This window comes from Amblyomma americanum, chromosome 1, assembly GCF_052857255.1.
Source record: "Amblyomma americanum isolate KBUSLIRL-KWMA chromosome 1, ASM5285725v1, whole genome shotgun sequence".
NCBI classification, from domain to species: Eukaryota; Metazoa; Arthropoda; class Arachnida; order Ixodida; family Ixodidae; genus Amblyomma; species Amblyomma americanum.
The window spans coordinates 203,002,198-203,029,009 of NC_135497.1; the positions used below are offsets into that span (position 1 = coordinate 203,002,198).

General features: G+C 46.7%; 2 protein-coding genes across 3 annotated transcripts in view; one reads left to right on the top strand and one right to left on the bottom strand.

The window, feature by feature from the left end:
• LOC144114508 (negative elongation factor B-like) overlaps positions 1 to 26,548 on the top strand; it is a 66,558-nt gene extending 40,010 nt beyond the window's left edge. Inside the window, exons 11-12 of one of the 2 annotated variants that reach the window (XM_077648301.1) lie at positions 1,482 to 1,648; positions 25,839 to 26,548. In XM_077648301.1, the coding sequence (XP_077504427.1) occupies positions 1,482 to 1,610 (129 nt within the window). In that variant the 3' untranslated portion in view covers positions 1,611 to 1,648; positions 25,839 to 26,548. The remainder of the gene's footprint in view (positions 1 to 1,481; positions 1,649 to 25,838) is intronic. The other variant, XM_077648300.1, reaches the window with a different exon arrangement.
• LOC144114507 (uncharacterized) lies at positions 3,932 to 6,918 on the bottom strand. The gene has a single exon (XM_077648299.1). The coding sequence runs from the start codon at positions 6,428 to 6,430 to the stop codon at positions 4,505 to 4,507; it is 1,926 nt and encodes a 641-aa protein (XP_077504425.1). The 5' UTR covers positions 6,431 to 6,918; the 3' UTR covers positions 3,932 to 4,504.
• Positions 26,549 to 26,812: the final 264 nt, after the last annotated feature.

Below are 26,812 nucleotides of genomic sequence, written 5' to 3' on the forward strand. Positions count from 1 at the left end.
ACAGTGCCTCTTTTGGTTTTTTTCATGTAATACCCCTGTCGCCCGGCATTCCTCGAAGGCCTTTCCAGCAAAGGCACCTTTTATCACCAAAGGAGCGAAAGCTTAAAGGTGCACTAAAGAGGAATCTGAACTCTTCTTTTTACTGCGGGAACTCTGTCCACACGTTCCGGGCATTCTTCGAAACTTCGAATTATTGTCCTGTGCGGCTGATTGCCCTAATTAAATCAGATTTAACATCCCAGCTCCCGCCGTTTTTTTAAACTGAATGCGGTAGGTAGGAGGAGTCAACCAGCACGTTAGCCAGTCCCGTGGCGGCTTGCCGCTCCGCCATCGGCGGAGTGACACCGAAATCAAAGAGTCCACGTGTATTTGTATTTCCGTGGGCCTAATTTGCGGCTACATTGCCTGTGACTGAAACTGTTTATTCACTGAAACCTAAAAATCAAATAAAAGCGAAAGCGAAGCCGCCACTGGACTGGCTAAAAGGCACTCCACGCGTGGGTTGACTCCACCTACCTACCGCATTGAGTTCAAGAAAAGGCGGGAGCCGGGACATTTAATCCAATTTAATGAGGGCAATAAGCCGCACAGGGCAATAATTCGAAGTTTCTAAGAATTCCCGGAACGTGTAGGTAGAGTTCCCGCCGTAAAAAGACGAGTTCAGATTCCTCTTGAGTGCACCTTTAAAGGAGCAGCGACGCTGCGACATGGTGCATCCCAAAGGTGAAACAGTCGTTGAGGCTTAGCACCCGCTGCTGTGCTCGAGCCAGCTGAAGTGACTGTTTTAAAATTAAAGTGGGGAATTCTGTTCATTTGTTAAGCTCAGACAATTTTTTTCATTCTAATTGCTTGCTTGAAAGAACTGCAGCAGCTGCTCTCATCTGCATCAGCAGGTTTTGTGTATTGCCTTGGCCACCAGGGGCACTCGGTGTTGCTGCAACACTTTACACTGTCTTAAAATCTGGGCATAAAATATAAGCCAGACACACCTTTGTATTTTTAAAAGATGTTTTTCAAACATTGCTGGCTTCATCTACTTTTTTTCATTGCTTTTACTTTTTGACGTTGGATGGCACTGCGATCGTAGGTTCCCGAAGGCCGCGCCTTTGGGCTCCAAAGGTCTCGAACAGGCGCCTTCGCCTCCAAGGCCCTTAGAGGCAAAGGCGCAACATTTGTGCCGTGTAGCTCCACTCCTTAAGCCTTTGGATATAAGGACCCAATTCTCAAAGACCTTTGCAGTGCCTGTATGACAGGGGTATTACTTGTTGTATAATTTCATCTTCGAACAGACTCATGAAGCGAGCTTTTTCAGTAACCTTGCTTGCTTCTTAATGTGCTAAGACGTTTCATAGTTTTTGTCCAAGGACTAAGCATTCGTTCTTCACTGTGTACTAGCTGTTTAAAAAATGAAATGAGCCAGCCAAAATGCTGCAGTCTGGTGTGCCATTCAGTATTGTCTGTAAATGATTTTGTTGTTGCAGGCCAATGAAGGGTTAAAACCAGCAGTTCAAGCTCTGCAAGACAAGGTGAAAGACTTGACTCCACCAGCAGCTGAACCAGAGCCACCAGACTCCCCTCTGTTAAGTGTACCTGTGCCCGCACCTGTGTGATTATGACTGTCTCACAAACCAGTTTCACTGCTTGGTGGGTAAGAACAATTTTTTTTTATTAGTACTTTCAAGTGTGTCTCTCCTTTCATAGCTGCAACAGAATGATCTAACTCTGCTGAATCACAAACTTCTCAAATTAGGGGTACTTGATGTGCACATAGGTACCATATGGAGATTGCTTGCTTGGGCACATTTTAGCTTTTGAATATCATGTTTTTTAGCACTTTGTTGTTCCATACTGAACAAAGTGTACTAGTAGTACATTTTTCAAGTACAAGTAAGTAATTACTAGTAGCCCTAGATGCAAAAAATAACATTACTGAGTTTGGCAGGTGGCTGAGTGGTACAACTTTTCTTGTTATTTAAATAGTGTGCAATTGTTCTTAAGGAATTATGTCATTATATCTTAGTGCATGTGGTAAGTGGACTTCCCAGGTTAACTCTCACTACCATGGAAATATGGACGATTTGGAGTGTACTGAAAGAAAAATTTTTTTCATAAGAAGTAACAAACCTAGCGCATATTGCAATACATGAAATTGTAGCTTATTAGTTACACTTCTGAATGAAACAAACAGCAGGGTCGTGTATGCAAAAGCACTTAGATATTTATTAGTCAAACGTGGCAAAAACACAAAAAAAGTATACAGAAAAAAAAATTACCGGCTGCACTAAGCCAGAACTTCGTTCGAGGAAAACTGGAATATACAAACTGTTTCTCATGTTTCTAGCTGTCATTCCTCCAAGTTTCAGCTCTGAGGAAAATTTATTGCACCTTCCAAGGCCAGTCAAGTCAGGGGTTATGACTCTGGTGCCACTGTGAAAAGCAATCACGTGAAGATGTGAACCAGAGGTAGACTTGACAGGTGCTGCACATAACGTTTGATCTTTGTTCATGTTTTGTTCTCTGATAGAACTTGCAGTTCCTCTTTTTTTTTCCTTTTTTTTTTGGTTGGTGACGAGTGGATTCTATGGGAGGATTGGGAGCATGGGCTACTTCTACCTCATCCATACCTCATCCAAGATTTTTTGAATGAGCTGCTTCCTGAAAGCCAGCTGATCAAATTTGGCATTTTGGGCAAGGTCTGGAACATCAGGATCGATGAAATTTCATTGATGTGGTTCAAAAGCCAGGACACTTTCCAAGTCTTGCCAATAGATGCAGCCACCACTGAATCTTCCAGGTCCACTACGTACAGAAAAACAGCAAAAAACCGATATCGGCAAATGTTATTTGATGGCTGAAGGCCAAAATAGATGATTCCTATATTCCAATAGAGTTATAGTCGCGGCAGGTCAACAATTCCTATATGTATGATGATTCCAATGAACTTCAGCATCTCCAACGGATTCGCCTCTTCTCATGAGCCGACACGCCAAGTGTATGTTTGCCTGTCCAAAATCTTCATCCAAGCATACTTATTAGTGATTTGCTACAGAGACTTCATTACCTCCGCTGTGAAGAACATCAAGAAATAGTCGAGAGGTCGAGCAAATCTCCGAGCGCCGCTCCGCAGCGATGCGCCAACACGGACACCTGGCTGTCGTCTCATTTGAAAAACGCGATGCGACCTTGAGCATTTGGCAAACTGTCCTGGCCATATGTTGTGAAGGCCCTGAAGCATAAAAATAAACCACTCTCATCAATTACAAACCGCATGCACCGCAGAAAACACAGAGCGAACGAAAACAAAACTTACGTATGAATACACGCTTACGTTCCAGGCCCCTGAGACGAAGTCTTGCTGTCGGAACTGAAATCTGACATTTGTACATCGTTGTCTAACTTATCACTGCTGCTTTCGCCGCAAAAACCGGAACAGAAACTAGCCGAAACGCTCGGGGTTGGATTTCGATTTCAAGGAGTGCGTGGCGAAGTGGACGCCATATTCGCTGGCTGATGCGGCTGTGGCCGTTCAAAGTTTCATTTTTCGCGGCACCCTCTCATGTCAATACGCTGAAACCAAAACTGCAATCAAAAGAACAGTTGTTGAGCACACAAACTAGATTACGGAGCAGGTCGCCGACACTCTGGAATGCGATTTTTGCGTGGGCAATTTGAACGTTCAAAGATGAACGATTGCCTATGGCACGGTAGCGAAAGAGCTCGAAAGATGGCAAAAATTTATGTAAAACATAAACTCAATACTAACTTGAGTTTGCTCTTCAGTATATATAGATGGGGCTCCTTAACACAATTTTTAAAATGTTGACAAGAGACTCATCAGCAAGGGCTGTGCTGATGTGATGTTAGATATCATGGTTAAAATGCAGACAGTTGGTAGCAAGGGCTCCCAAAGTTTTCTCACTTAAGGGGGGACACTGGTCTTAGAGCTATTTTCCTTATTTTGAAGCCTATCCTGATGAAATCATACAAATTTGTTCAGTTTTTTATGCTGGTTTCAAATATGTAATTTTTTTCTTGCGAAGTCAATTAGTCAATGAAATAATTAATTTTCATTGTTCATTAATTAGTACCTCCGTGCAGAAAAATTGGCTCTATAAAAAATTATTTCTAATGCATGGCAACGTAGTACAATGACCAGAGAGTGCAACGATCGAAGCAGTTTTTTCATTTTACCCTTATTAGCAATTTTGCAGCACTTGGAATACCATCCTTCAAGTTCTGCCTATCATGCTTCAATGAACTTTGCAAAATAAAAAAGTTTTGAAGGTTAATTAAAGAGTTCTGCTTCGATCATTGCACTCACTGCACTTCCAGCTTTCTTTAGCAAAAAAAAATACATCTCTGCCCATCATAGGTGCAGAGATATCGACAAACTAAAACAAGCAGGTGTCCAAAATTTGCGTTTTGAGAAAATTGAGAAAAACAAACTAGACATAATTTATTCAAAATTTCATGAAGATATATACATATTTACATTTCTTAAGGGCTAATAAGCACCAGGCATGTAGTCAGACTGCTTGGTTTGACTAGAATGGCGCTTTTTCAGTGCCTGATGCATGGTTTCAGTAGAGGCACGCTTGCGTGCAGATTCTGCTGTCCGGCGCCTGTCTTTCTCGGTCATCCTCCTGATATTATGTTGGCCAGGGTTCATACTGAGCTCGCTCAGTATTTGGAAAGATGCCTTCAGGTTTCCCGCATTGAAGCGGACAACAGCCTCTGCAACGGCTGCTTGAACTGAAAACAGTGAAGCATGTCTCTCCTTTGGTGCAAGCGACCATATCAGCGAGTGCAGGCTTTCATTATTATTTTGAGTTTTGCCACGCAAGCAACGCTGCAGTAGCTTTGGGTCTCCCAAGCGCTCATATATGGGGAAAAGTGCTTTGCACACATGTGGCGGCAAATTATACCTGTGCTTGGGAGCGGGCTCGCCCTTGGCTGCAGCAGCGTTCTGGCGGCACCATGAGTTTGGGCCTGTTGGGCACAAAGTGTGGTTCGCTGCACTATCATTTGATGTTACATGATAGTATGTCGCCATCACGGCCTTGTGCATGGCTCCAATATCTCCAGCATGGGATTTCAGGGCCCAGCTGTAATATGATGTCAACTTAGTGACAAGGTCGCCTGTTAGCTTTCCTTTGCCACTAAGGCTCTCTTTTGCATTGCCTTTATGCTTGGCAATTGCATTGCGCAGAGCCGTGCCCATTCGCTTCTGCACATGGTTCGTGCAGTCTTCTTTTTGTATTTTTATATAGCCATACACAGACGATTCTTGCAGTGCAAGAAATGTGCGGCTATCGCCATCTGAAAGGACAGTTGTGTATCTAAGGCCATGTTTTTCCCATGACCTTTCGAATAACACAAGTCCTGCCTGTACTTCCATTTCACCGGACTTTTTGTCCGTGTTTTTTTGGCACAAGTGGCTGTCACTCCATGCTTGATAGGACGGGTCGTCGTCCTTAGGCCCGCGCTCGCACCCGGCACAGAAATTGCTAAACACAACGTAATCCAGGACGAGCCCAGTAAAAAGTTCAATCACTGCACCGACACCGATGCGGGATGAATGACCCCGAGTCATCCACGAACCATCAAAAGAGACGGAAATGTTTCCGGGGTTGTCAAGGTTCAGCTCGCGGTAGAGCTGCCGAACAGAATTTGCGCTGTCCTTCAACACTTCTTCGGCTGCGCGTGTTGCTGCGGGCGTCAGCTTGCTTTTCACATAGCTCTGCCACGTTTTCGTGTGCAGGCCACGATGCGATATATTCATCGCAGCAAACACATCATTTAGCGCGGTTCGCCTATTTCCAGTACTTTGCATCGCGCGTGCAGCAAGAATGTTTACGGCAAACGGATTTATCTTTTGGCTGCCTTCCGCGCGTGGCGAGCTCCATGCCGACGCAGTGTCTCCGCAATTCACACACACGAGGGACAATTTCACCGCTAAACCATACTCGCGATTCCCTTTAGAAACGTGCACATCTCCGCCACACACTCTACACTTCACGGCACGCAACAGTTCGTTGAAGGAGTCTAAACTCACAATAGAGAAAGCACTATCGTCCGCACGGCGACCGTCTGTACCGTCAAGGGGCCAGTCGTCACAGCTTCCGATGAAATCAAGCTTTTTCTTCGTCGCTGCAGTCGATTCCAGCTCCTGCAGAATTCCTTCCGCTTTTCGCTTATTTTCAAGCAAGTCCGAAGGCTGCAGCATCGTTGTGTCGCAGCGGACGCGGCCGCTGTGCGTAGACGTCGCTGAGCTCGTTAGGCCTATTTCGTCCGCGGGGACTTCACTTGCCACTGGCTCCTGCACGTTCTCAGAGCATTCGGGTGACGCAGGACGTTTTCGGAAGTTGTCACCGCGTGCGGACTTCTTTTTGCCGAATTTATGGCGCGAACGAAATTTATTGAGAGGCATCGTTGGACCTCGGTCTCGACTGTCAACAAAATGGCGTCTTCGACGCTTCCAACGCTGGCTCAAGCAGACGATGCATGGCGGAATCCGCCAATCGGATGGCTCGATTCAGTCACGTGTGCTCAGCAGCGAATCAGACCCAGCATTTTTTGCTTTTTTGTGGCTCTTTTTCTTGGTGGCCACTGAGGGCTTGCAGCCAGCAATGGCGGGAAATTGAAGCCTAGAGAGCGCTCTTTCAAACGAGCCCAACATGGCCGCGATCGGTACGGTGGAACGCCGGCTCCGCACGATGAAAAATGTGCCGTTTTTTCGTCTGCTCCTGCGCAAATTCAGACTGCGCGGTGATCTAAACTCAATAATACCCTGAAACTACTGACTTCTGGAAGAAGAGAACTGGTGAACTTGGAGAATAATAGCTGAAGATTCTGAAAATGCTATTTTCAGAAAATCGGTTTTTTGGCCATTTTTTGGTCTCAAAGACCCGTGTCCCCCCTTAATAAACTTCACATGTGATGCCTTTGTTGATCCATGGTTCCGTAGTCTCTGTATCATTCACACACAGTCATGTCATGAGATGCAGTCACAGTCTGCTCCACACGGACAGCATGCTGCCACAAGTTGTTAGCAAATCACCATCCTTTTAGAGTTGAACTGTTCAAGAATCACGGTCATCTATGTCGCCAATGAAGGTTTCTTTGTCTTTGAAGCAGCGTTTATCCTGGCACTAAAAACTCGCTTTTCTTTAAAGATTGGCTGACATGTTGGTTTCAGTGAGGTATATTTTTCTGAAAAATTTTTTGTAGCTCTTACAGAGTTGTTTACTATCGACACTCTCACTGTAAAGTGCTGTGCATTTTTTTTTTTTTATAGCAGTTGATGGTGATGTAAGTACATAGTGTGCACATCACTAGTCAAATCTGAAGGTGCATTCAGAAGTCAGTCACTCAAGTGCAAACTTGAGCAAACAGCTGCGCGTTTGCAAATGAAAGCACGGTGGAACATAGAAATACTAGTCGTGTTTCTGCTTCACGTCAGATCTTCTCACATGAGACCGTGGTGTGGATGATATTTCAGTAAGAGTAAAAAAAGAAAGCGGCTGTGCAGTGATATGGCTGGAGCAGCTGCAGCCATGTTTAAAACAGTGTACCCCAGCCATGAATTCATGGGTGTTGGTTTCTGGGTAATTTGGGTGTGCTTGCCTTTTCTTTTGCGGATCAAGAGTCAGCATTTATTTTGTTTGAAACACAGTATTGTCACGCCCATGCATACTATTTTAGTCTAGGGTTGTTCCATGTGCAACGTCCCAGGCCCAAAAGCGACCACCACTGATTCTTTTGAAAAAAATTGGGCTTGTTAGCGGTTGTGTGAATATAGGGTTTGATCAAACTGTTTTTAACGAAAAAAATTGCTTACATACCGTAGTTACACGATTGTGAGTTTACCTATTTTTCAAAATATGAAAATCCGAAGTGGGGGGGTCGACTTACAATCGAAACCAAATCATGGCATAAAGGCGAGACAAACGAGGTATCAAGCATGCTACAGCATGGTTGCATTTCTGCTGCGCGACTGTGTCGCATCGCTCTTGATGCTGGCCTTGAGCATCTGCTATGTCAACGCCCAAAACCGGCATCCCCCGCCCCCCACGCTGGGTGGCTGATAGGACTGCCATTCCGATCACGGTGGCACCGCCACTTGGAATGGCAGCGGCGCCGGAGAGTGTCGGCAGCCAATGGAAGAGGCGACACCGCTCATGCATAGTTTCACTTTGCTCTGGCGCATCTGACTACTGCCGGCCGCATTTCGTAAGTTTTTAATGTAGTGCTTCGTCAGTCATTTGTGCTCCGGGTCCGGTAAGCGACCGGCGCTCGTTCACGACTACGTTCAAGATGGTTGTCATTCTTTACACCGAAGAAAGGACAACTGTGTGCCATGCCGCTAGTTCGACGTTCGCAGCAGGTGATACAGATGTGGCACCTGCAGCGAGGCATAATTTTTAGCTGTTCCACGTGATGTCGTGGTGTGGCTGTTTGCGAAGTGCAGAATTTCTCTGCATGGCGACGTTAGAACGACGTGCTGTGGCACCACAGCAGTGATCGCGACAGCAGTGCTAGTGAGGACAATGGTGCAAGTGTAGACGAGTAGTCTAGTGAATAATGCATTTTCGTTTTGGAATGTGCCCACGGGCACGCCTGCGCGCGGCAGCTGATAGCAGCTGGTGATAATTGGTGGCCGCGAGATATTGCTCTGCTGTTCTATTATTAAAGGCCAAGCTTAAACGATCTCTCAAGATTTTTTTTTTTTTTTTCTGAAATGTGATTGGGGTGGGGGGGGTCGACATACAATTGTGTAAATACAGTAAGGGCACTTTAAAGTTTCCGCGAAGAAGCAAAAGTTGGTTGGGGTTTAAAAATATTGTCACAAAGTGGTGACGGCAATGCGGAGAGCAGAAAGACAGCGAAAATGGCGTCTAAACAAAACTCTTTATTTGGACTGACTTGCACCCACAATAGACTGAATCACTCGGTGGCGGCGTGCAAAGTTACTACAACATTCTAGAACAACGTAGAATTGGTTCTGCCTGGATGCAGTCAATCAAGATAAATCTGGTTGCGTTGCGTCACAAACAGCGATAAACCGGCCTGCCGGAAACTTTCAAGAATGAACAAACACTACAAAGATTCGCGGCATTACTCCCCTCTCTAAGAAGCATCGACCCGATGCTTTAAAACTTAAGGCAACTAGAAATAAAATGGATTGTGAAAAATAAACGCCGAATGTCAAAACATAGCGTCCTTAATTTTTAGCGCCCATAACAGGGCTTTAGATGGATGACATGCACAACTTCTGGTTGTATGCGGCGTCGCTGGGATGCAGTCATTTCATCAGGGACGACTTCATAGTCCAGTTCACCTAGCCGACGAAGAACCTTGTATGGGGCTGAAATAGCAACGCAAAAGTTTTTCACTCAATCCGTGGCGGTGAATGGGCGTCCAAACCCAGACTCGGTCTCCTGGCTTGTATTCCGCGTTGCGTCTTCGTAGGTTGTAGCGTCTGACGTCGGTCCTCTGCTGGTCTTTGATTCATAATAGGGCAACTTTTCAGGCTTCTTCTGCGCGTTGAAGTCAGGAGGCGATGTCGATGTTAACTTCTTCGGTAACATTGGTCAGCATGGCGTCTAGTGTGGTCGTGGCCTCCCTGCCATGGACGAGCCTAAAAGGCATCATCTGGGTAATCTGCACAGCGGGTGCTGCAGGCGAAGGCGACGTAAGGCAGGATGACGTCCCAAGTCTTAAGTTCTGCATCGACATACATGGCGAGCATATCGGCGATGGTTTTGTTCAGGCGCTCGGTTGGCCCGTTGGTCTGTGAATGGTATGAAGTTGTCCTCCGATGGCTGGTTTGGCTGTAACGCAGGATGCCTTGCGTCAGTTCTTCTGCCATGAATGCTGTTCCTCTGTCCATGATGAGCGCATCGGGGGCGCAGTGTCGCAAAAGAATGCAATCCACGAAAAATTTGGTGGCTTCTGCTGTTGTTCCGTTCGGTAGGGCTTTTACCTCAGCGTAGCGGGTCAGGTATTCGGTAGCTATAATGATCCACTTATTTCTAGACGTTGAATTCGGGAAAGTGCCAAGCAAGTCCATGCCGATCTGCTGAAAGGGCCTTGTGCGAGGTTCAGTGGGGTTCAGATATCCTGCTGGTCCGGTGGGAGGGGTCTTTCGTCGCTGACATTCTTGGCAGGTTTTCACGTAATGTGTGACATCGGCAAACAGTCGGGGTCAGTAATACTTGTCTTGAATGCGGCGGAGGGTGCAAGAAAGCCCGAGATGTCCAGCTCATCGTGTGAAGCCTGTAGAACTTCTTCGTGGAGACTTGCAGGTACAACATGGAGGTAGGCTGTTTTGTTTGCTGCAGAGTTGTTCTTCACGAGGACATCATTCTGTACACAGAAGGAAGACAGTCCTCGCTTGAACGAGGCGGAGGGTGAAGAAACCTTGCCTTCCAAGTACTTGATCTAGCGTTTTAGGTTGGGATCCGAGCATTGCTACTGTGCAAAAGAGCTGGAGCTGATGGGTTCCAGGTAGGCGTCCTCATTGTCGTCCGGCGGTGGTGCATCTACAGGGTCTCATGACAGACAATCGTCGTCAGGGTGCTTGCGTCTGGACTTGTATACAACGGTGACATCAAACTCCTGGAGACGCAGACTCCATCGAGCAAGGCAGCCGGTCCTTCAAATTGGCAAGCCTGCACAGTGCATGGTGATTGCTGACCACCTTGAACAGTCGTCCGTACAGGTAGGGTTGGAATTTCAACGTAGCCCAGATGATAGCAAGGCACTCCTGCTCAGTTGTCGAATAGTTAGCCTCGGCCTTGGAAAGTCAACGGCTAGCGTATGCGATTGCTTTCTCCAGTCCGTCGTTTTTCTGAATGAGGACAGCTCCTAGGCCCACACTGCTTGCATCGGTATAAATTTGAGTATCGACATTTTCATCAAAATACGCAAGGATCGATGGGGACTGTAAACAAAACTGAAGTTTCTTGAAGGCTTTTGCTTGCGGCGCTTCTCATTTAAATGGCATGTCTGCCTTTGTCAGTTGGGTCCTAGGCTCGGGGATGCGCAAAAAGTTCTTGACAAATTGTCGTTAATGTGCGCACAGTCCGAGGAATCTGTGCACAGCTTTCTTATTGGCCGGCGTTGGAAACTGTGCTACAGCAGCTGTTTTCTGCTGGTCTGGGTATACTCCTTCCTTGCTAACGATCTGGCCTATAAACAGCAGCTTTTATAGGCAAAGTGGCACTTCTCTGCTTTCAAGGTTAGGCCAGAGGACTTGATTGCCTCTAGTACTGTTCAAAGCCTTTTTAGATGGTCTTCAAAGTTTAGATGGTCTTCAAAGACAACGACGTCATCTGAATATACTAGACAAATTTGCCACTCCAGGCCTGCCAGCACCGTACCCATTACTCGTTGAAACGTCGCTGGTGCGGAACAGAGACCAAATGGCATCACCTTTGAACTCGAAGAGGCCATCCGGAGTGATGAAGGCAGTCTTCTCGCAATCTCTTTCATCGACCTCAATTTGCCAGTAGCCGCTCTTGAGTTCCATCGATGAGAAATACTTGGCGTTGCAGAGCCGCTCCAGTGTGTCGTTGACACAGGGGAGGGGGTAGACGGACGTCTTTTTTGTTATGTTGTTTAAGCGGCGGTAATCAATGCAGAATCTAAGTGTGCCGTTTTTCTTCTTCACTAGAACAGCTGGTACCGCAAAGGGGCTCTTCGATGGCTGAATGTTGTATTTCTTCCACGTGGTCCCAGATGGCTTGTCTTTCTTGCGGTGACACATGGTAGAGGCTCTGGTGGAGAGGTCGGGCATGCTGGTCGGTTATACAGTCGAACACGGATATATCGAACTCGAAGGAGATCGCGAAATAATTCGATATATTAAAAATTCGATATAAAAAAATACAGGCCCAGAGACTTTACCTGTGGCGGACGATGACCTACCGGTCGGAGCATTCAAGAATGACAACTATTTCCGCACACACGACGCAACGTAATGCTTTATTTGCGTGAAAAAAAATCGCTTATGTTCGTCTGCTTCTTCGCCTTGCAAATGAAATTAAAGACTCCAACCTCGATCTTATCGAGGCTATTCAGGTGCGAAAGCCCGGTTCCTTCCATGTCGCCGCAACAACGGCGAATCAAGCTGAACGCGGCCGCCACTTCAGCGGTGGAGTACGAGCGTGTAGCCGCCCCCTCGTCCGGACGACCTTCGTCACCACTCGAGCTGTCGGCCTGGGTCCCTGCGACTGCAGCTACAATGTCCTCATCGGCGAGGCTCGCAACAGCCTGAACATTGCTGTCAACGTTCACAAAATCGTCAGCAGACACTTCAGCTGGAACGGCAGCCGGGAAAAGGGACAGCAACTCGCGAAACGCGTCGTCCATGCGCTCGTTGTTGCCGTCGCCGTCTTCGCAGGTTTCGGGAAGTTCGGCCGTCACGAGGCCTGCCTTCCGGAAGCAGTTGGCCACGGTATCCTGCTTCACGTCTCTCCAGGCGCCCGTCATCATTTGAATGGCCCCCAGCAGGTCAACCTTAAGCTCGGTGCCCATGCGGAGGTTCACCAAAAGCCTATCAATGAGTCGCCTCCTGTAGCCGACTTTGAACGACTTAATGATGCCCTGGTCGAGCGGCTGCAACTTCGCTGTCGTGTTCGCCGGCAGAAACTTGAGCGCGATGTTTTCGAGCTCGCAGGTGGTGTGATGGGCCGAGCAATTATCGACGAGAAGGCAAGCGTGACGCCCCGACTTGCCCAGTTCAGCGTCCCACGCTTGCAGCCATTCTGTAAACAGCTGACGCGTCATCCACGCCTTCTTATTGAAGGCGTAGCGAACGGGGAGCTGCTTACAGTTATTGAAGCAGCGCGGTGCCCTTGCTTTGCCGATCACAAAGGGCTGGAGCTTTTGAGAGCCATCCGTGTTGGCAGCGAGCAGAACGCTCACGCGGACTTTGATCATCTTGCCCCCGTGACACGTGCTGCCCCGGACGTCGAGCGTCTTGCTGGGCAGCATCTGCCAAAACAACCCGGTCTCGTCGGCGTTGAAGATTTGCGCGGGTGAAAACTTCGCACAAATTTCCGGCCATTCCTTCGAAATCCACTGCTGGATATCCTGGCTGATGACGGCTCCGCTTTCCCCAGAAATGGTTTTGCCAACTATCTTATGGCGGTTCTTAAACCTCTGCAGCCACCCTGTGTTGTCGGCGAAGTTGTCATCACCGAGTGCAGCGGCAAACCATTTGGGTTTAGCCATTAGCATTGGGCCATCCACTGGAATGTTCTTAGCCCGCACCTCTAAAAACCACGCATAGAGAGCCTTTTCAACTTTCTCGTGGGCAGGAGCGCGCACACGACAAGCTCCCGATGTTCGTTGCTCCGCCGCTTTCGACTTTATGTCCTCCTTGTTTTTTAACAAAGTGCTTAGAGTGCTCCGAGGAATCCCGAAGTCGTCTGCCACTGTCGCACTTTTCTCGCCCGCCTCAACACGCTGAATGGCTTTCAGCTTTGTCGCAAAGTCCAGGTTCTTGCGCTTCTTGACTCTGCTTGTGCTTGCTGCGGCCATTGCTTCCGCGTCAGCTCACCACGATCCAGTCACAAGTGTCGTGAGACGCACGCAAAACAATATTGAACACGAAACACAAGAATTCACGTGTGCAGCTTCCGCCAACAAAGCGCTCGCGATGGCGACAGCGAAGGCGACAGCGACCTCCGAGGGCGACAGCGACGTACGAAAGGCACGAGCTGTGGTTGGCTGAGCAAAACTCGTGAAAAAGCAACAAGAAAAAAAAAAGGGAAAAGGAGGAGGCCGCCGGCGCCTTCGTTCCTGGCTACCTTTTCCGAGCCGATCACTATGGTTACGCGGGGGAAGGATGAGAGACATTGGGAGAGAGAGAAAAAAAAAAAAGCTGTTCCGCAAGTCGGAGAGCGTGCACAGCGGGAGTACAGTCCAAGCCTCCCTCCCCCTCGCTCTCACATTTTCCGAGCCTTTCAAGGGGGGCGCGGAGCTCGCGGGTGGAGCGAGTGCCGAGATCGCGCGGCGTTCTATATATCCAATGGCGGATAAAAATATCGTTCGATATAAACGTACGAATTTCTATACTTTTACACAGAATTTTCAAGGGGATAATTGACGAGTTCGATACAGACAATAATTCAGTATATGTGGGTTCGATATATCCGTGTTCGACTGTAATGCGATGCTTGGCAATCGGCGTTTGTTGGACCTTCAGTGATGACGAGAAGCACTCGCAGTAGCTTCGAAGCAGATTCCGGATCTGGTCTTGTCTGTTGCGGGGCAGAGCTGGGTTTATGTCGAAAATGTGCTTGCGATCTCCCTTAGGTGAATCTTCTGGGACTCGATCGGATAGAGCAAAGAGATCGCGAACGTTGGATAGTTCGTCAAGAAAAGCAATCGTCATTCCTTTGTTAAAGTGCCGGTATTCGCTGAAGTTCGTCAGCAGCACTTCAGCTTGTCCGTTGCGGAAATGTGCAATGCCTCTTGTGATGCCTATTCCTTGCTCTAGAAGCAACGTCATGTTCCCCTCAATGAGAGCTTCCATGTTCTTGGCATCCGTGGCACCTGCCGTGACCATGATGCTGTTTGATCGGTGTGGGATGCTGACTTGTTCATTCTGGACACTCTGGGCAACATGCTGCTCCATGTTCTTCATGGAAGGGATGGCTTCATCTGTTGAAAGCGTGATGAGCTTGGAATGCAGGTTAATGATCGCCTGATGCTCATTAAGGAAATCGATGCCTAGTATCACCTTGCGGGAACATTGCTATAGTACTACGGTGGTCACCGGATAGGTATGTTCCTTGACGGTCACTCGCGCTGTTCATCGCCCCAATGGCGTAATGAGGGGGCCTCCAGCGGTGCAAATTTGTGGGCAGTCCCAGGCTATCATGACTTCCTTCAATTCTGCAGCGAATGTTCCATTCATCACCGAATAATCGGCGCCCGTGTCGGCTAGAGCGGTAACTTTCCAGCCATCGATAGTCATTTCTAAGCCGGATGTCCTGGCTCTTGCGTTGCACGTCGTACTCGGCGTCGGGTCACGGCTTGGTCCCGTATATGTGAATCATGGGTAGGGCGTGTCGTCAAAGCTTTTCTGGGTGATGTCATCGTGGTCGAGGTTGTCATTGTGTGCCGCATCGGTGTAGCGGGTTCAGCGTCTTCATGCTGCGTGGCCAGTGGAGGATCTTTGTCGTTTCGCTGGTGAGCAACCTCACTTCCAAGGGTTGCTTTCTTCAGTTTTCCTTGTGGGAGCTGGTGGACCTTCCGCGAAGAACCGCTGCTTAGCTGCAGCCTAGCAAAGCAAAACCTGGTGTGGACAGTCAGGGTGAGTGGGAGAGACGGCTAGATGACACTTACTCCTCTCGACACAGGCACTCGTCGGTATCCCGTGGTCTTTGGCCGGGACGGGGTCATGGGACATCAATTGAGAAGCCATGGAAACCCATTCTTTTGTAGGGGCAGTGCTGAAAAATGTGGCTGGGTTCGCCGCAATGGAAGCAGAGCAGGCGATGCTGGTCAGGGGTCCTCCAGAGGTTGGCTTTTCTTGGGTGAGCTTGCAAATTAGTTGGGCGGGTGGGTGATTGGGATCTTTGGGGTGGTGTATATGGCTCCTGGTGCTGAGTGAGAGGGCACCTTGCATTGTTCTTTCATTTAAGTCAGTTAATGAAAGCATTTAAGAATTTTCCCTGTTCTCTTAGCTCATTAAAGAAGCAAAAAACTGTGCATTTTAAATTTTTGAATTTTTTGCATAAATTACGGCTGTGTTCAAGCTACAGTAATTTTTTCCTGCTTTCCCCTGTTGTTGTACTTTATGATGAAAATATTTAACAGTTGTTAAAAACAGTAATTGTAAAGAAAATTACTTCCAAAGTTTCTAAAAAAGTGACTTTTTCCTACAGTTTAGACATAAATTACGGATCAAAGCCCTCCTCATAAAAGGGGCTCATTATATACACACCAACATCTTAGCTTGTAATCTAGAAATCTTAATTTATAAAAAATTTTTTTAAGTCCCGAACCAGCCTCACTGGTACGTACTACTAAACAGTGCTTCTACTGTAGTACACATACGTGCCGCCGCCCATTTTTCTGGATCGTATATGTACTGCGGCTCTTAGCAAACCGAACATGGGCTCTGTAGCTTTACATCAGGATGAAAACATCATAAATGACGTATTTTAGTCAGTTCACCATATCACATTTTTGGTGCTTGGGTTGTCAGGCAGGCCTACACAACAGGTATGTGAGCATTTTCAGGTGACAGTTACTGGTTCACATTGCCTAATTGTGTGCGACGCGAAGGCAGAATTTCTCAAACGTATGGCCCGCTGGCCCTCCAATTTTCATCTTCTAGTCCAAAAGCTCTTGCCACCTTCACGAGTCAGCTTCATCAGCAGACTTGTTTTTTAACCAAAATCGACCAAAATGTAACGTCTGCAGACAGCATTTATTCTTTGAGGAAAAGAAAAGAGGCAGGGGCCCCTTATTCTGCGTTATCTTCAGACGGATGTCAGCTGCCTTCAAGAACACACAAGGAGCGAGGCACCGGACAACGCTCTTTCACTCTTTCATCCCTCCGCACTCCTAAACTGAACAACAAACCCACTCTCGACAGCACGGGGACAAAGGCCCGCCTCCATTCCTTTCTTGTGTAGCCTTCGCTGCAGAGCCACTGAAAGTTGTCCAGGAGTAGACAGTTTCCACACCAGAGTGAAAATCAATGCTATGGAATTTGAAAGGCAGCAACTTCCTACCTTTGCCTTTATTCCTGACTGTTAGTCACTAACTTCCGTCTTGTATGAGGCAAATGCATTGAGGTGGCAATAAAAGGCATGGACAATGCATTTCCCAGTAGCCACGGCACAGGTAATCTGTAAATTGACCCATTACTAGTCTCCCAGGGCAATCCAGGAACAGTGCTGTTTTTTTTTCATTTTGTGAAATTGGACGAGATGGGCAACTGCATGCAACTAATGAAAGACCTGAAGACGCTGAGCGTACACCTCAAATTGCACTCAAAGCATGCCTAGGTGAGTAGGCCGGAAGGGCTGTGGAGGGGGGGGGTGCCTAAGTTCTCACCTCCTTACTGAAAGGCTTGGTTTATGAGGGTTTAAGGTCCCAAAGCGACTCAGGCTGTGAGGGACGCTGTATTGAAGGGCTCCGGAAATTTTGACCACCTGAGGTTCTATAACTTGCACTGACATCGCACAGTACATGGGCCTCTAACATTTCTCCTCCATCTAATTGCATCCGTCGTGGCCGGGATCGAACCCACGTCTTTCGGGTCAGCAGCCATGCGCACTAACCAGTGAGCCACCATGGCAGTAGGACAAAGGATGCCCATCTACCATTTATTTTCTCTGCTCAAGACACGGACTTCCTACTGCCAGCAACCCTACGAAAGCTTTGTCCTTCCTTATTCCTGAAGCACCGCTCTTACCTTCACATACATTTCCCTGTTTTAAGTAGTTTAACAGCAAAATTGTGGCTCGAAATACCAGGACAGACAAGGTGAGAAAGGCTGCAAGTATGTTGGGCTGCACATTTAGCTGGTGGAGGGTATCATGTACCAATTTAACAAATGGAGATCAAAGGATTCCAGGGCAGTGTTAAAGTATGCAGAACAAAGACAAAGTTAAGCTGGCCACAACCTTTGCTTGTTTCCTTCACCGCCTTCAGTGAGCACCGATAATCGCAATGCCATGCAAGCCTTCCTACAAAGGCATACAGTTTGGGTTGAGGAGTGGCCCTCTGAGCCGGAAGTGCTTGTTGTGTGCCTCATAGTTCTCTTGCCGTTTGGAGACGTTGAAATCCACATACCGCGTACTACACCCGCTTTTTTGGGGAGAGCTTTTCCTAATTTTCTCGTCCTTTGTGACATTATTTGGGAAGCTGCCGTTACGTGGTACAAGGCGAGAATGACGCAAGAACGCCTCGGGCACAGCTCACAAACCGAGAGCACAGGGACCGCACAATGCGCACCACCGAGACACTTCGTTCACCTCGTCTTCACTCATAATATCCGTTGCACTATATTAGGTGCGACACCGCAGCAAATGTCACACGGCGATAGCCTGCCTTAACTTGTATTTCACCTCTGCCAAATCTATTTCAGTATTTTCTATAGCCCTTGTAGCAGCAAGAACATAGTCTTTTGCAGTGAAAGTTCATTGCTGTAATGTCGCGGTTGAAGGCTTCATTGAAACGAAAAGTTGAAGATGAAAAGCGATGTTTTCAACGTCTGTGGGAACAGTCGTATTTCTTCACTGAGTCACGGGACAAGGTGATGTGTTTAATCTGCCGTCAGGCTGCGCCTGTTCCAAAGGAGTAGAGCGTGAGACGCCACTTCATGCTGTGTCATCATGACAAGTGTGCATTAAACAAAAAGATGCATGACTACAAAGTGGATCAACTGAAGGCATCACTTGGAAAACAGCAAGAATTTTTCCGAAAGCCTATCATAACAGCGGAAGAAACGTAGAGAGAAAGCTTCGTTATTTCCAGTCTAGTTGCAAAATCTGCTAAACTTTTCACCATGGGCTATATATGAAGACCTGCTTGTGTGAAGCTGCAGGTGCCATCTGTCCTAGCATGAAAAGATAATTCGAAAAGATAAGCCTTTCACCCAATACAGTTGCGAAGAGCATTATTTACATAGGCCACGACTTTGAAAAACGCCTTAATGAACCGATGCTGGGAATTTGAAGACTTTTCTCTCCCCATTGAAGAAAGCACTGACATTACAGATAACTCCCAGTGTGCAATCTTCAATAGGGGCGCAGACAAAAATTTCAATGTGACAGAACAACTGTTGGACATTGTCCTGATGAAAGGCGCCACTACCACTACAGGAGCGGACATCATATCGGTGCTTGAAGGAGTTGTTGAACGCACCGGCTTGCAGTGGGAGTGGATGGTGTGTGTGGAAACCGATACTGCTCCATCAATAATCGGAAGCAGGAGCGGTCTTGTAGAACGTTTGCGAACGAGGCTTGAGGGGCTCGGGGTCACCGAACAGTTTGCGGCGGCGCACTGCATCTTACACCAGGAAGCAATAAATGCGACAAGACAGTGAATGTAAAATCTGTCACTGACGTTGTGCTCATCATTCTTTCAAGGGCACTCAACCACTGTTAGCTCACCTCCTTGTTACCAGAGAAAGAAATCAATAATAAGGAGATCCTCTACCACATGGACGTGCGCTGGCTGAGCTGCGGAAAGGTGCTGAAAACATTTTTTTACTTCAGAGAGGAAATCAACAACTTCTTGAAGGAGAAAAATAACCCAATTTTGAGCTGTCAAATGAGAATTGACTTCGTTCCCTTGCATTTCTCATAGATGTACAGTAATCCTTCGTCATAACGAAATCGATTTACTCGAAATATCGCTTTATTCGAAATTTCTTTCGGTCCTGACCTAAACGCATGCATTTTAAGCCGCATTACTCGAAGCACACGAAGAGCTTGACCCACTTAGAGCGAAGTGGCGAGCGGAGGCATCGCTGCTGCCGAGCGCCGGCGACCCTTTTGCGCATGCGGTGTCAAATTAATACCGGTGACGAATTAGTCTCATGCAGGCACAGAACAGGCCACAAAAGTACCAAACCTACGACCGATTACCATGCCTGGTAACAGGTATAAAGCGAGTGCCGAGTGCCCCCAGCTGTTTACAGCGGAGCGAACGGAAGCTGTCATATGGTGTAGCGCGCAGTCGCATCGCTGGTATCCCCCATGATACAATCTACACGAAAATAAAGTTTTGCTGGTGCTTTGCGATGCCAGAAAACCGCGGTCTCTTGAATGCTGAAAAGTGGCCAAAAGACTGCAGGCAGACTTGCGCCGTAGCATTCCATGGGGTGCGCTTGATGAGCAAAGTTTTACCGCTCCAAAGAGCACTTCTGGCACTGAAACGTGCCAAAAAGCACAAAAGAAGTGTCTCTCTGATTATGGGTCCATTCACACTTGTGATTCGCAGAGGTTGTGCGACTGTTGTGGTCGAAAAGCGAGTTGCAAACAGTCGCATTGGTCGAAAAGCGACAGTCGGCCAGTCACTCGCTGCTCGATTTTCCAGAATTGTGACTGCAAGTCACAAACCGCAGAACCAATTAGCGAGCGAGCCGAGCTTTCGGGAACGATGCCGACCGCGGACGCCCCGCGCAGCTGAGCTGCTCCCTGGCTGCCGTAGTAGTTGTTAAGCCTAACCGTGTCACATCCAAAGCAGATGAAACTCTCTAAAGGGTGCGAACAACGTCGTTCCCGAGAGTTTTTGCTTCAAACGAGAAGGCGACCCATATGTCGCGCTTGCGAGTATGAGCAACGGTGTTGTCGAGCTGCTGCCTGGTCGCATGCCCTTTGCCGTGTTCGACGCGAGGAGCTACGTTAACAAATCGGGAAGGCTACTTTGGGGAAGCCGGTCTAGAAACTCGCCGCTCGCCATAATCGGCCTGCATCACAATAATACACCGCCCCTAGTTTCGTTGCACTTTAGACGGTGCAAATCGACTGATAACTTGCCGAAAACACGAAAAATCCGAGCGTCGCCAGCAGCGAGTCTGGCTGTCAGCATGGCAGGTCAACGCAATCATGGTGTTCCCCCGGCAATTTTCTCAAGCCAGTCATGTTCGATTCGCGCCATCCGACTAGACAAACGGTCTAAATGTGTGGTAGGGTCATTGAATTTTGTTCCTAAACATTTCTCAACGGCGCGTACGCAACGCTGCATGAACACGGACACACGATCTGACACTCATACCGTAGAATTAGCACAGTGCCATCGATAATGGTGCGCTGAAAAACTTATTTTGCAAACTTCACGGCTGCACACCTCAGGAAAAAATTGCCCAGTAATCATGCAAAGCCCCTACTGCAAAACCGTTCAGTCTTCACGATCGCGCTGCATGCTCACAATCAGCGGTTAATCGTTTTTTTTTGAGCACAACAAACACAACCTCAGACTTGAGCCACAGCATTTGATGCGCTGTCCAGCGCGATAATAGGTCTTGTAGTCTTCCGTGACCCCCCCCCCTATAAAAGTGGCCACTGCCTTCGCGATTCGAAATACTACGAAGGTTGAATTCATGAGCCGCGACCATGGCCTCTCATGCAATGCTCAGTCAGATTAGAGCAGGGGTTGCACGCGCCCCGGTAAGAACTTGAAACAGCCAAAGCTCATTACCTTTTCTGCACCTGAATAAAGTTTTGCTTCATTGAATATACTGTATTTTGACTTCCTCGCAGTTGCGGCGCAATTAAAGCTCGACTGCTTTAGCTCTTCTCGGGTGGTCACTTGTATCGAATTACCGCTTATAACGAATTTTTGAGGTGAAAGCCTTTAATAGTGCATCGTTGTCCGTCTGTGAAATCTGTCACACTATGACATTATCAATGGCATAATTGCTGTAACCTATATACTCTTAGCAATTACTAAGTGATGGGTGAATTTAGTCATTACTGAATAATTAGCTTTAACATGAAAGGTAAAAATTAAAAATAAATAATGTAATATAAAAAACAGCAAAAATTAAGGAACAAATAAAAAAATAAAATTAATAAGAAAAGAAACAAATTGAAAAAAAATTAACAACAGAAAAAATGCAGTACCTACAGGCACCATGGAAAAAACCGCGTTCTAGCAAGTTCCATGCTTTCGCATTCCTGCACTTAAGCAGACTTAATTGCCCTCAGAATTTTTTTCCACCATCCGGCTGACTTCATTATAACGAGGGATTACTGTATGTGATCACCTGAACACTTGAACATAAAACTTCAGAGAAAACAAAAAAATCATAATGAAAATAAGCGAGTACTTTTGAGAATTTCAGGTAAAATTGCAACTCTGGCAGCACCAGATGAAAGCGACTAAGCTTCACCATTTTTCAACTCTCAAGTCGCTAGGACATGTTGCCCATTGTTGCGATGTTTTCGCAAATCTGCTCCGCTATCTCGTAGAAGAATTCAAAGCTCGGTTTCAAGGCAACCGCAGCCTCTCTGAACAGTTCAAAATTTCCTCTGTACCCTTCGCTGTGCGAGTCGACAATGTTGAGCCCTAGTTTTAGTTGGAGCTTGTTGAACATCAAGAAAGCACCACATTACGACAGAGTTTGAAGGCGTAAGTGTCCAGGAATTGTACATTTTTTTAGATAGGACAATTTTCCAACTCTGCGGCACCAAGCGACAAGGATCGATCATTGCCATGTTCAGGGGCACATACTTGTGCCAGCACCTATCTATTCTCTTTATTGAAAATGAACAAATCTGCTCTGCGTTCAAGGATGACAGATGATCACCTTGGAGGCACCAAGTGAATTGTCTCCACACTAGACATAACGGCAGGTAATATATACCTTTTAACTGCTAAGCCTTGTTGAACCTTAAGCCAGTAGCGTGCTTAGAACTAAAAGGTAGGGGTAATACCGGGTTTGCATGATTCTAACGCGCACCTTTTTTTCTGAAAACAAGCGCCAAAAAATACATGCGCGTTACAATCATGCCCCAAACTCAAAAACCTCAAAACCGAAACCGAGCAGCTCTATAAAGTTTGGCCAGCCGCATTGCCATCGTCATCACCAAGACATCGAGCGTCTTTGTGGTTTTGTGTTGTCGTTCCATTGGTGTGCTCAAACAAGGTGGTGTGCATTCATGCACCCTGTTAGCCCTAACCCTGTCAGCATGGAAAGAAAACCTTATGAAGCATCGTTCAAGCGCGAGGCAATCATCATGGCTGAAGCCGGAGGGAATCGGGTAGCGTCTCGTGTGTTAGGTGTGCCGGAGACATGCGTCCACGATTGGCGAAAGCAAAGGGACCACATTTTTCAGTGAAAAGCATCACGTAAAGGCCTCAATGGCCCACAGCATGCTCGATTTCCAGAACATGAAGATTCTCTTGCAGAATATATCAAGGAGCTTCGAAGCAACCAACTGCCCGTGTCCTCAGATATAATTAAGGCGAAGACTCTCCAACTGGCGAGGCAGTACAATATACCGAGGGATCGGTTCAAAGCCAGCAAGAGTTGGATTCAGAAATTTTTCAAGAGGAAAGCGTTTTCACTTATGTGGAGAACTAGCATGTGCCAAAAACTTCCAGACGCGTACGAAGAGAAGTTGATCGCGTTCCAGCGGTTCGTGATCAACCTTCGTCTCTCGCATAACTACCCGCTTGGGCACATCGGAAATGCCGACCAAACCCCAATTTTCTTCGATATGCCATCAGACTATACAGTTGAATCAAGGGGCGCCAAGCTGGTGCGTATGCTCACGTCAGGCAATGGAAAAAACAGGGTGACGGCTATGCTGTGCTGCACGGCAGACACACACAGGCTGAGTCCGTATTTAATTTTCAAGAGAAAAACTGTGCCAGTGGACACTGCGTTTCCCAGCAGCGTCGTCGTCCGCGTGCAACCTAAAGGTTGGATGGACACCAACCTCATGATGTACTGGATTGATTCGATCTGGCGGAAGAGGCCTGCAGCCATCCCTGTTGTGCGCACTCTAATGATTCTCGACTCCTTCAGGTGCCACATCACCGACCGTGTCAAGGAGAAACTTGCGGCCTGCCACACATATCTGGTGGTTGTCCCTGGAGGGCTGACATCGCAAATCCAGCCACTTGATATGTGCTTAAATAAACCCATAAAGGGCCGCATACGCGCAGCATACAACGAGTGGCTTGGTGAGCAGGTCCTCACGCCAGCAGGCCATCTCAAGAGAGTGACACTCGGGGACATAACCACATGGGTTCACGATGTTTGGAAGGCCCTCCCGCAGGTGATGGTCGTGCGGGCATGTAAAAAGTGTGCATTTCGAATGCCTTGGATGGCATGGGATGTGTGTGTGTGTGCTGATATATGTGCCATAAAATGTTTATGCAATTCTGAGGTGTCTGTTAGCATTATTTTTTATGTGCGTGATAGAATCGGCACCAAGTTATTTTTTTGGTTTCTGGTCCTTAAAATCTACTGCGCGTTACAATCGGGGGCTCATTAGAACCGTGCAAACACGCTAATTTGTAGATTTTTTATTTAACACACTGCAAAGTTGACACTCTTCACGCCGCTACCCCCCCCCCCCCCCCCCTCAAAAAATAAAAAATCAAATGATCAGGCAGGCTTTCATAAAGGATATTCCACAATAGATCATATTCACACTTCAGTCAGGTGATAGGGAAATGCACAGAATATATCCAACCCCTATATATAGCATTCATTGATTACGAGGAAGCATTTGACTTAGTGGATTCCTTAGCAGTCATGCAGGCACTGCGGAATCAGGGTGTAGAAGAGCCTTATGTGAAAATATTGGAAGGTGTCTATAGCAACTGCAGAGCTGCCATAGTCCTCCATGAAGTAAGCAATAAAATTCCAATAAGGAAGCGTGTCAGGCAAGGAGACACGATCTTACCAATGCTATTCATCTCCTGTTTACAGGAGGTATTCTGAGGCCTGAATCGGGAACAGTTGGGAATAAAATCAATGGAGAATACCTAAATAATCTGCGATTCGCTGATGACATTGCCTTGCTGAGCCACTCAGGAGATGAATTGCCAAGTGTGATGATCATTGAGTTAGACAGGCAGAGCAGAAACGTGGGTCTAAAAATTAACATGCAGAAAACCAAAGTAATGTTCAACAGTCTAGCAAGGGAACAGCAGTGCACAATTGGTAGTGAGGTGCTGGAAGTGCTAATGAAATACATCTAGTGCTTTGGGGTAGGCAGTGACCGCTGATCCAGATCATGAGATGGAAATAACTAGAAGAATAAGAATGGGGTTGGGCGCATATGGCAGGTTCTCTCAGATCATGAATGGCAGTTTACCAATATCCCTGAAGAGAAAAGTATACAACAGCTGTATCTTACCGGTACTCACCTATGGGGCTGAAACGTGGAGGCTAACGAAAAGGGTTCAGCTGAAGTTAAGGACACCGCAGCCAGCTATGGAAAGAAAAATGATAGGTGTGACGTTAAAAGACCAGAAGCGGGCAGAGTGCGTGAGGGAGCAAACACGGTTAATGACGTCCTAGTCGAAATCAAGAGGAAGAAATGGGCTTGGGCAGGGCATGTAGTGTTAAGGCAAGATAACCGCTGGTGCTTAAAGAAGTATAGACACCTAATTTTGGTGGAATGTTTTCTTCTTCACAATGATGCGGAAAACTCTACTACGCATGAATCACCATGTGATATTTTGCCTATGACGGCTAAATAATTTATAATCGAATTTTTTCTGTCATGCTGTTTCGGTTTCAACAGCCGAACGATGGCAATGACGTCAAATAGTACTTTTGTGTCATGTGAGGCATGAAAACACGTCTATATAATCGCCGTTTCATCGTTATGATTTACTGCAGTGCTGAAGCCAGCCTTCCTCAATAGCCGTAATGACAACGAATGTGGAAGCAGCGATTTAATTGCAGCTTTTTTTGTGCCTCACGTGAATTGTAAGGACACGTTGACGTCACAGTCCTCATTCAGCTGTTGAAACCGAAACAGTATGAGAAAGAAATGCGATTATAGTTTACTTAGTGGTCGTAGGAGAATACCAGGTGGTAATCCATGTATAGTAATGCCTTACGCATCATTAAAAACAAAAAAACACGCACCCAAAAGTTAGGTGTCTATACTCCTTTAAGGACAGCATAGTGGATTCCAAGAGAAGGCAAGCGTAGCAGAGGGTGGCAGAAAGTTTGCTGGGCGGATGAGATTAAGAAGTTTGCGGGCATACGGTGGGCGCAGCTGGCAAAGGACAGGGTTAATTGGAGAGACATGGGAGAGGCCTTGCCCTGCAGTGGGCGTAGTCAGGCTACTGATGATGATGATTTTATACGTCTTTTCTTTCTTTGACAGTGCCGCACAGACGCCCCAGGAGTTCTGTTGTACGTGGACGCCGCTGTTCTCGGTCACTGCGAAAGTTCGTCTTTACAGAAGGACACTGGAAAAAGTTCGTCTCAAGGGGATCTTTTTTTTTTCAGTCCTATGGGAAACCAACCAAATGTGCTCACATTTTTTATCTTATCCGAGGATTCATCGTAACCGAGTTCGTCTTGACAGGAGTCTACTGTATGTACTTCGGTAAAACTTTTGCGCAGAATCTTGAATCTGGCTAGTTATACGCTGCAGCTGAAAGTGTGCAGATAAAATATTTTGTTTTGTGACAGGCACTGTTCGTATTTCATCTTGGCCTGACTGTGCATAATATTTGGTCTCTAATTACATACATAGCTCAGCTGCAGGATTACGGTGTATTTTGTTATTGTTACTGTTAATGCAAAGCTGACTTTCTCTTTTACATGTCACTTATTATCATTCACCCATTACTCTACGGTGCAGTTTTGTTCTGCTGCTTTTGAGTGACAACAGCAAGTGGAGAGATTGGAAACTGACTTGTCTTGGGCATAGTTTGAATCATATACAACTTCATCTCTTTTTTCTTTTGACATTTTCTGAAATAAAAGTGCTGAAAAGGACTGAATGGAGTTGGTTACTTATTAAAAATATATTGGCTTTTTATTTTTTGTTATTGAAACAAGAAAATAAAAGCTGCTTTATCAAGCTGCACATCTGTCTTCTAAAATCAAGGACATGTAACTTTCTTCTGTTGCACAAAAACAGTGTCTCTTGTCATGATCTAAAACTTCCTTAAAAGAACCCTAGTACGAGATGATCAATTCTGAATTCAAGCAAATGCATGCTTACTTCATGACGTTCACATGAACTCGTTTGTAGCACGACAATATCACAGTGCCCCCCTGTCTTGAGGCAACCAAGCAGAGGGTGTGAAAAGAGGTTCCATTTTATGGTTATAGGCATTGTTTTCTGTT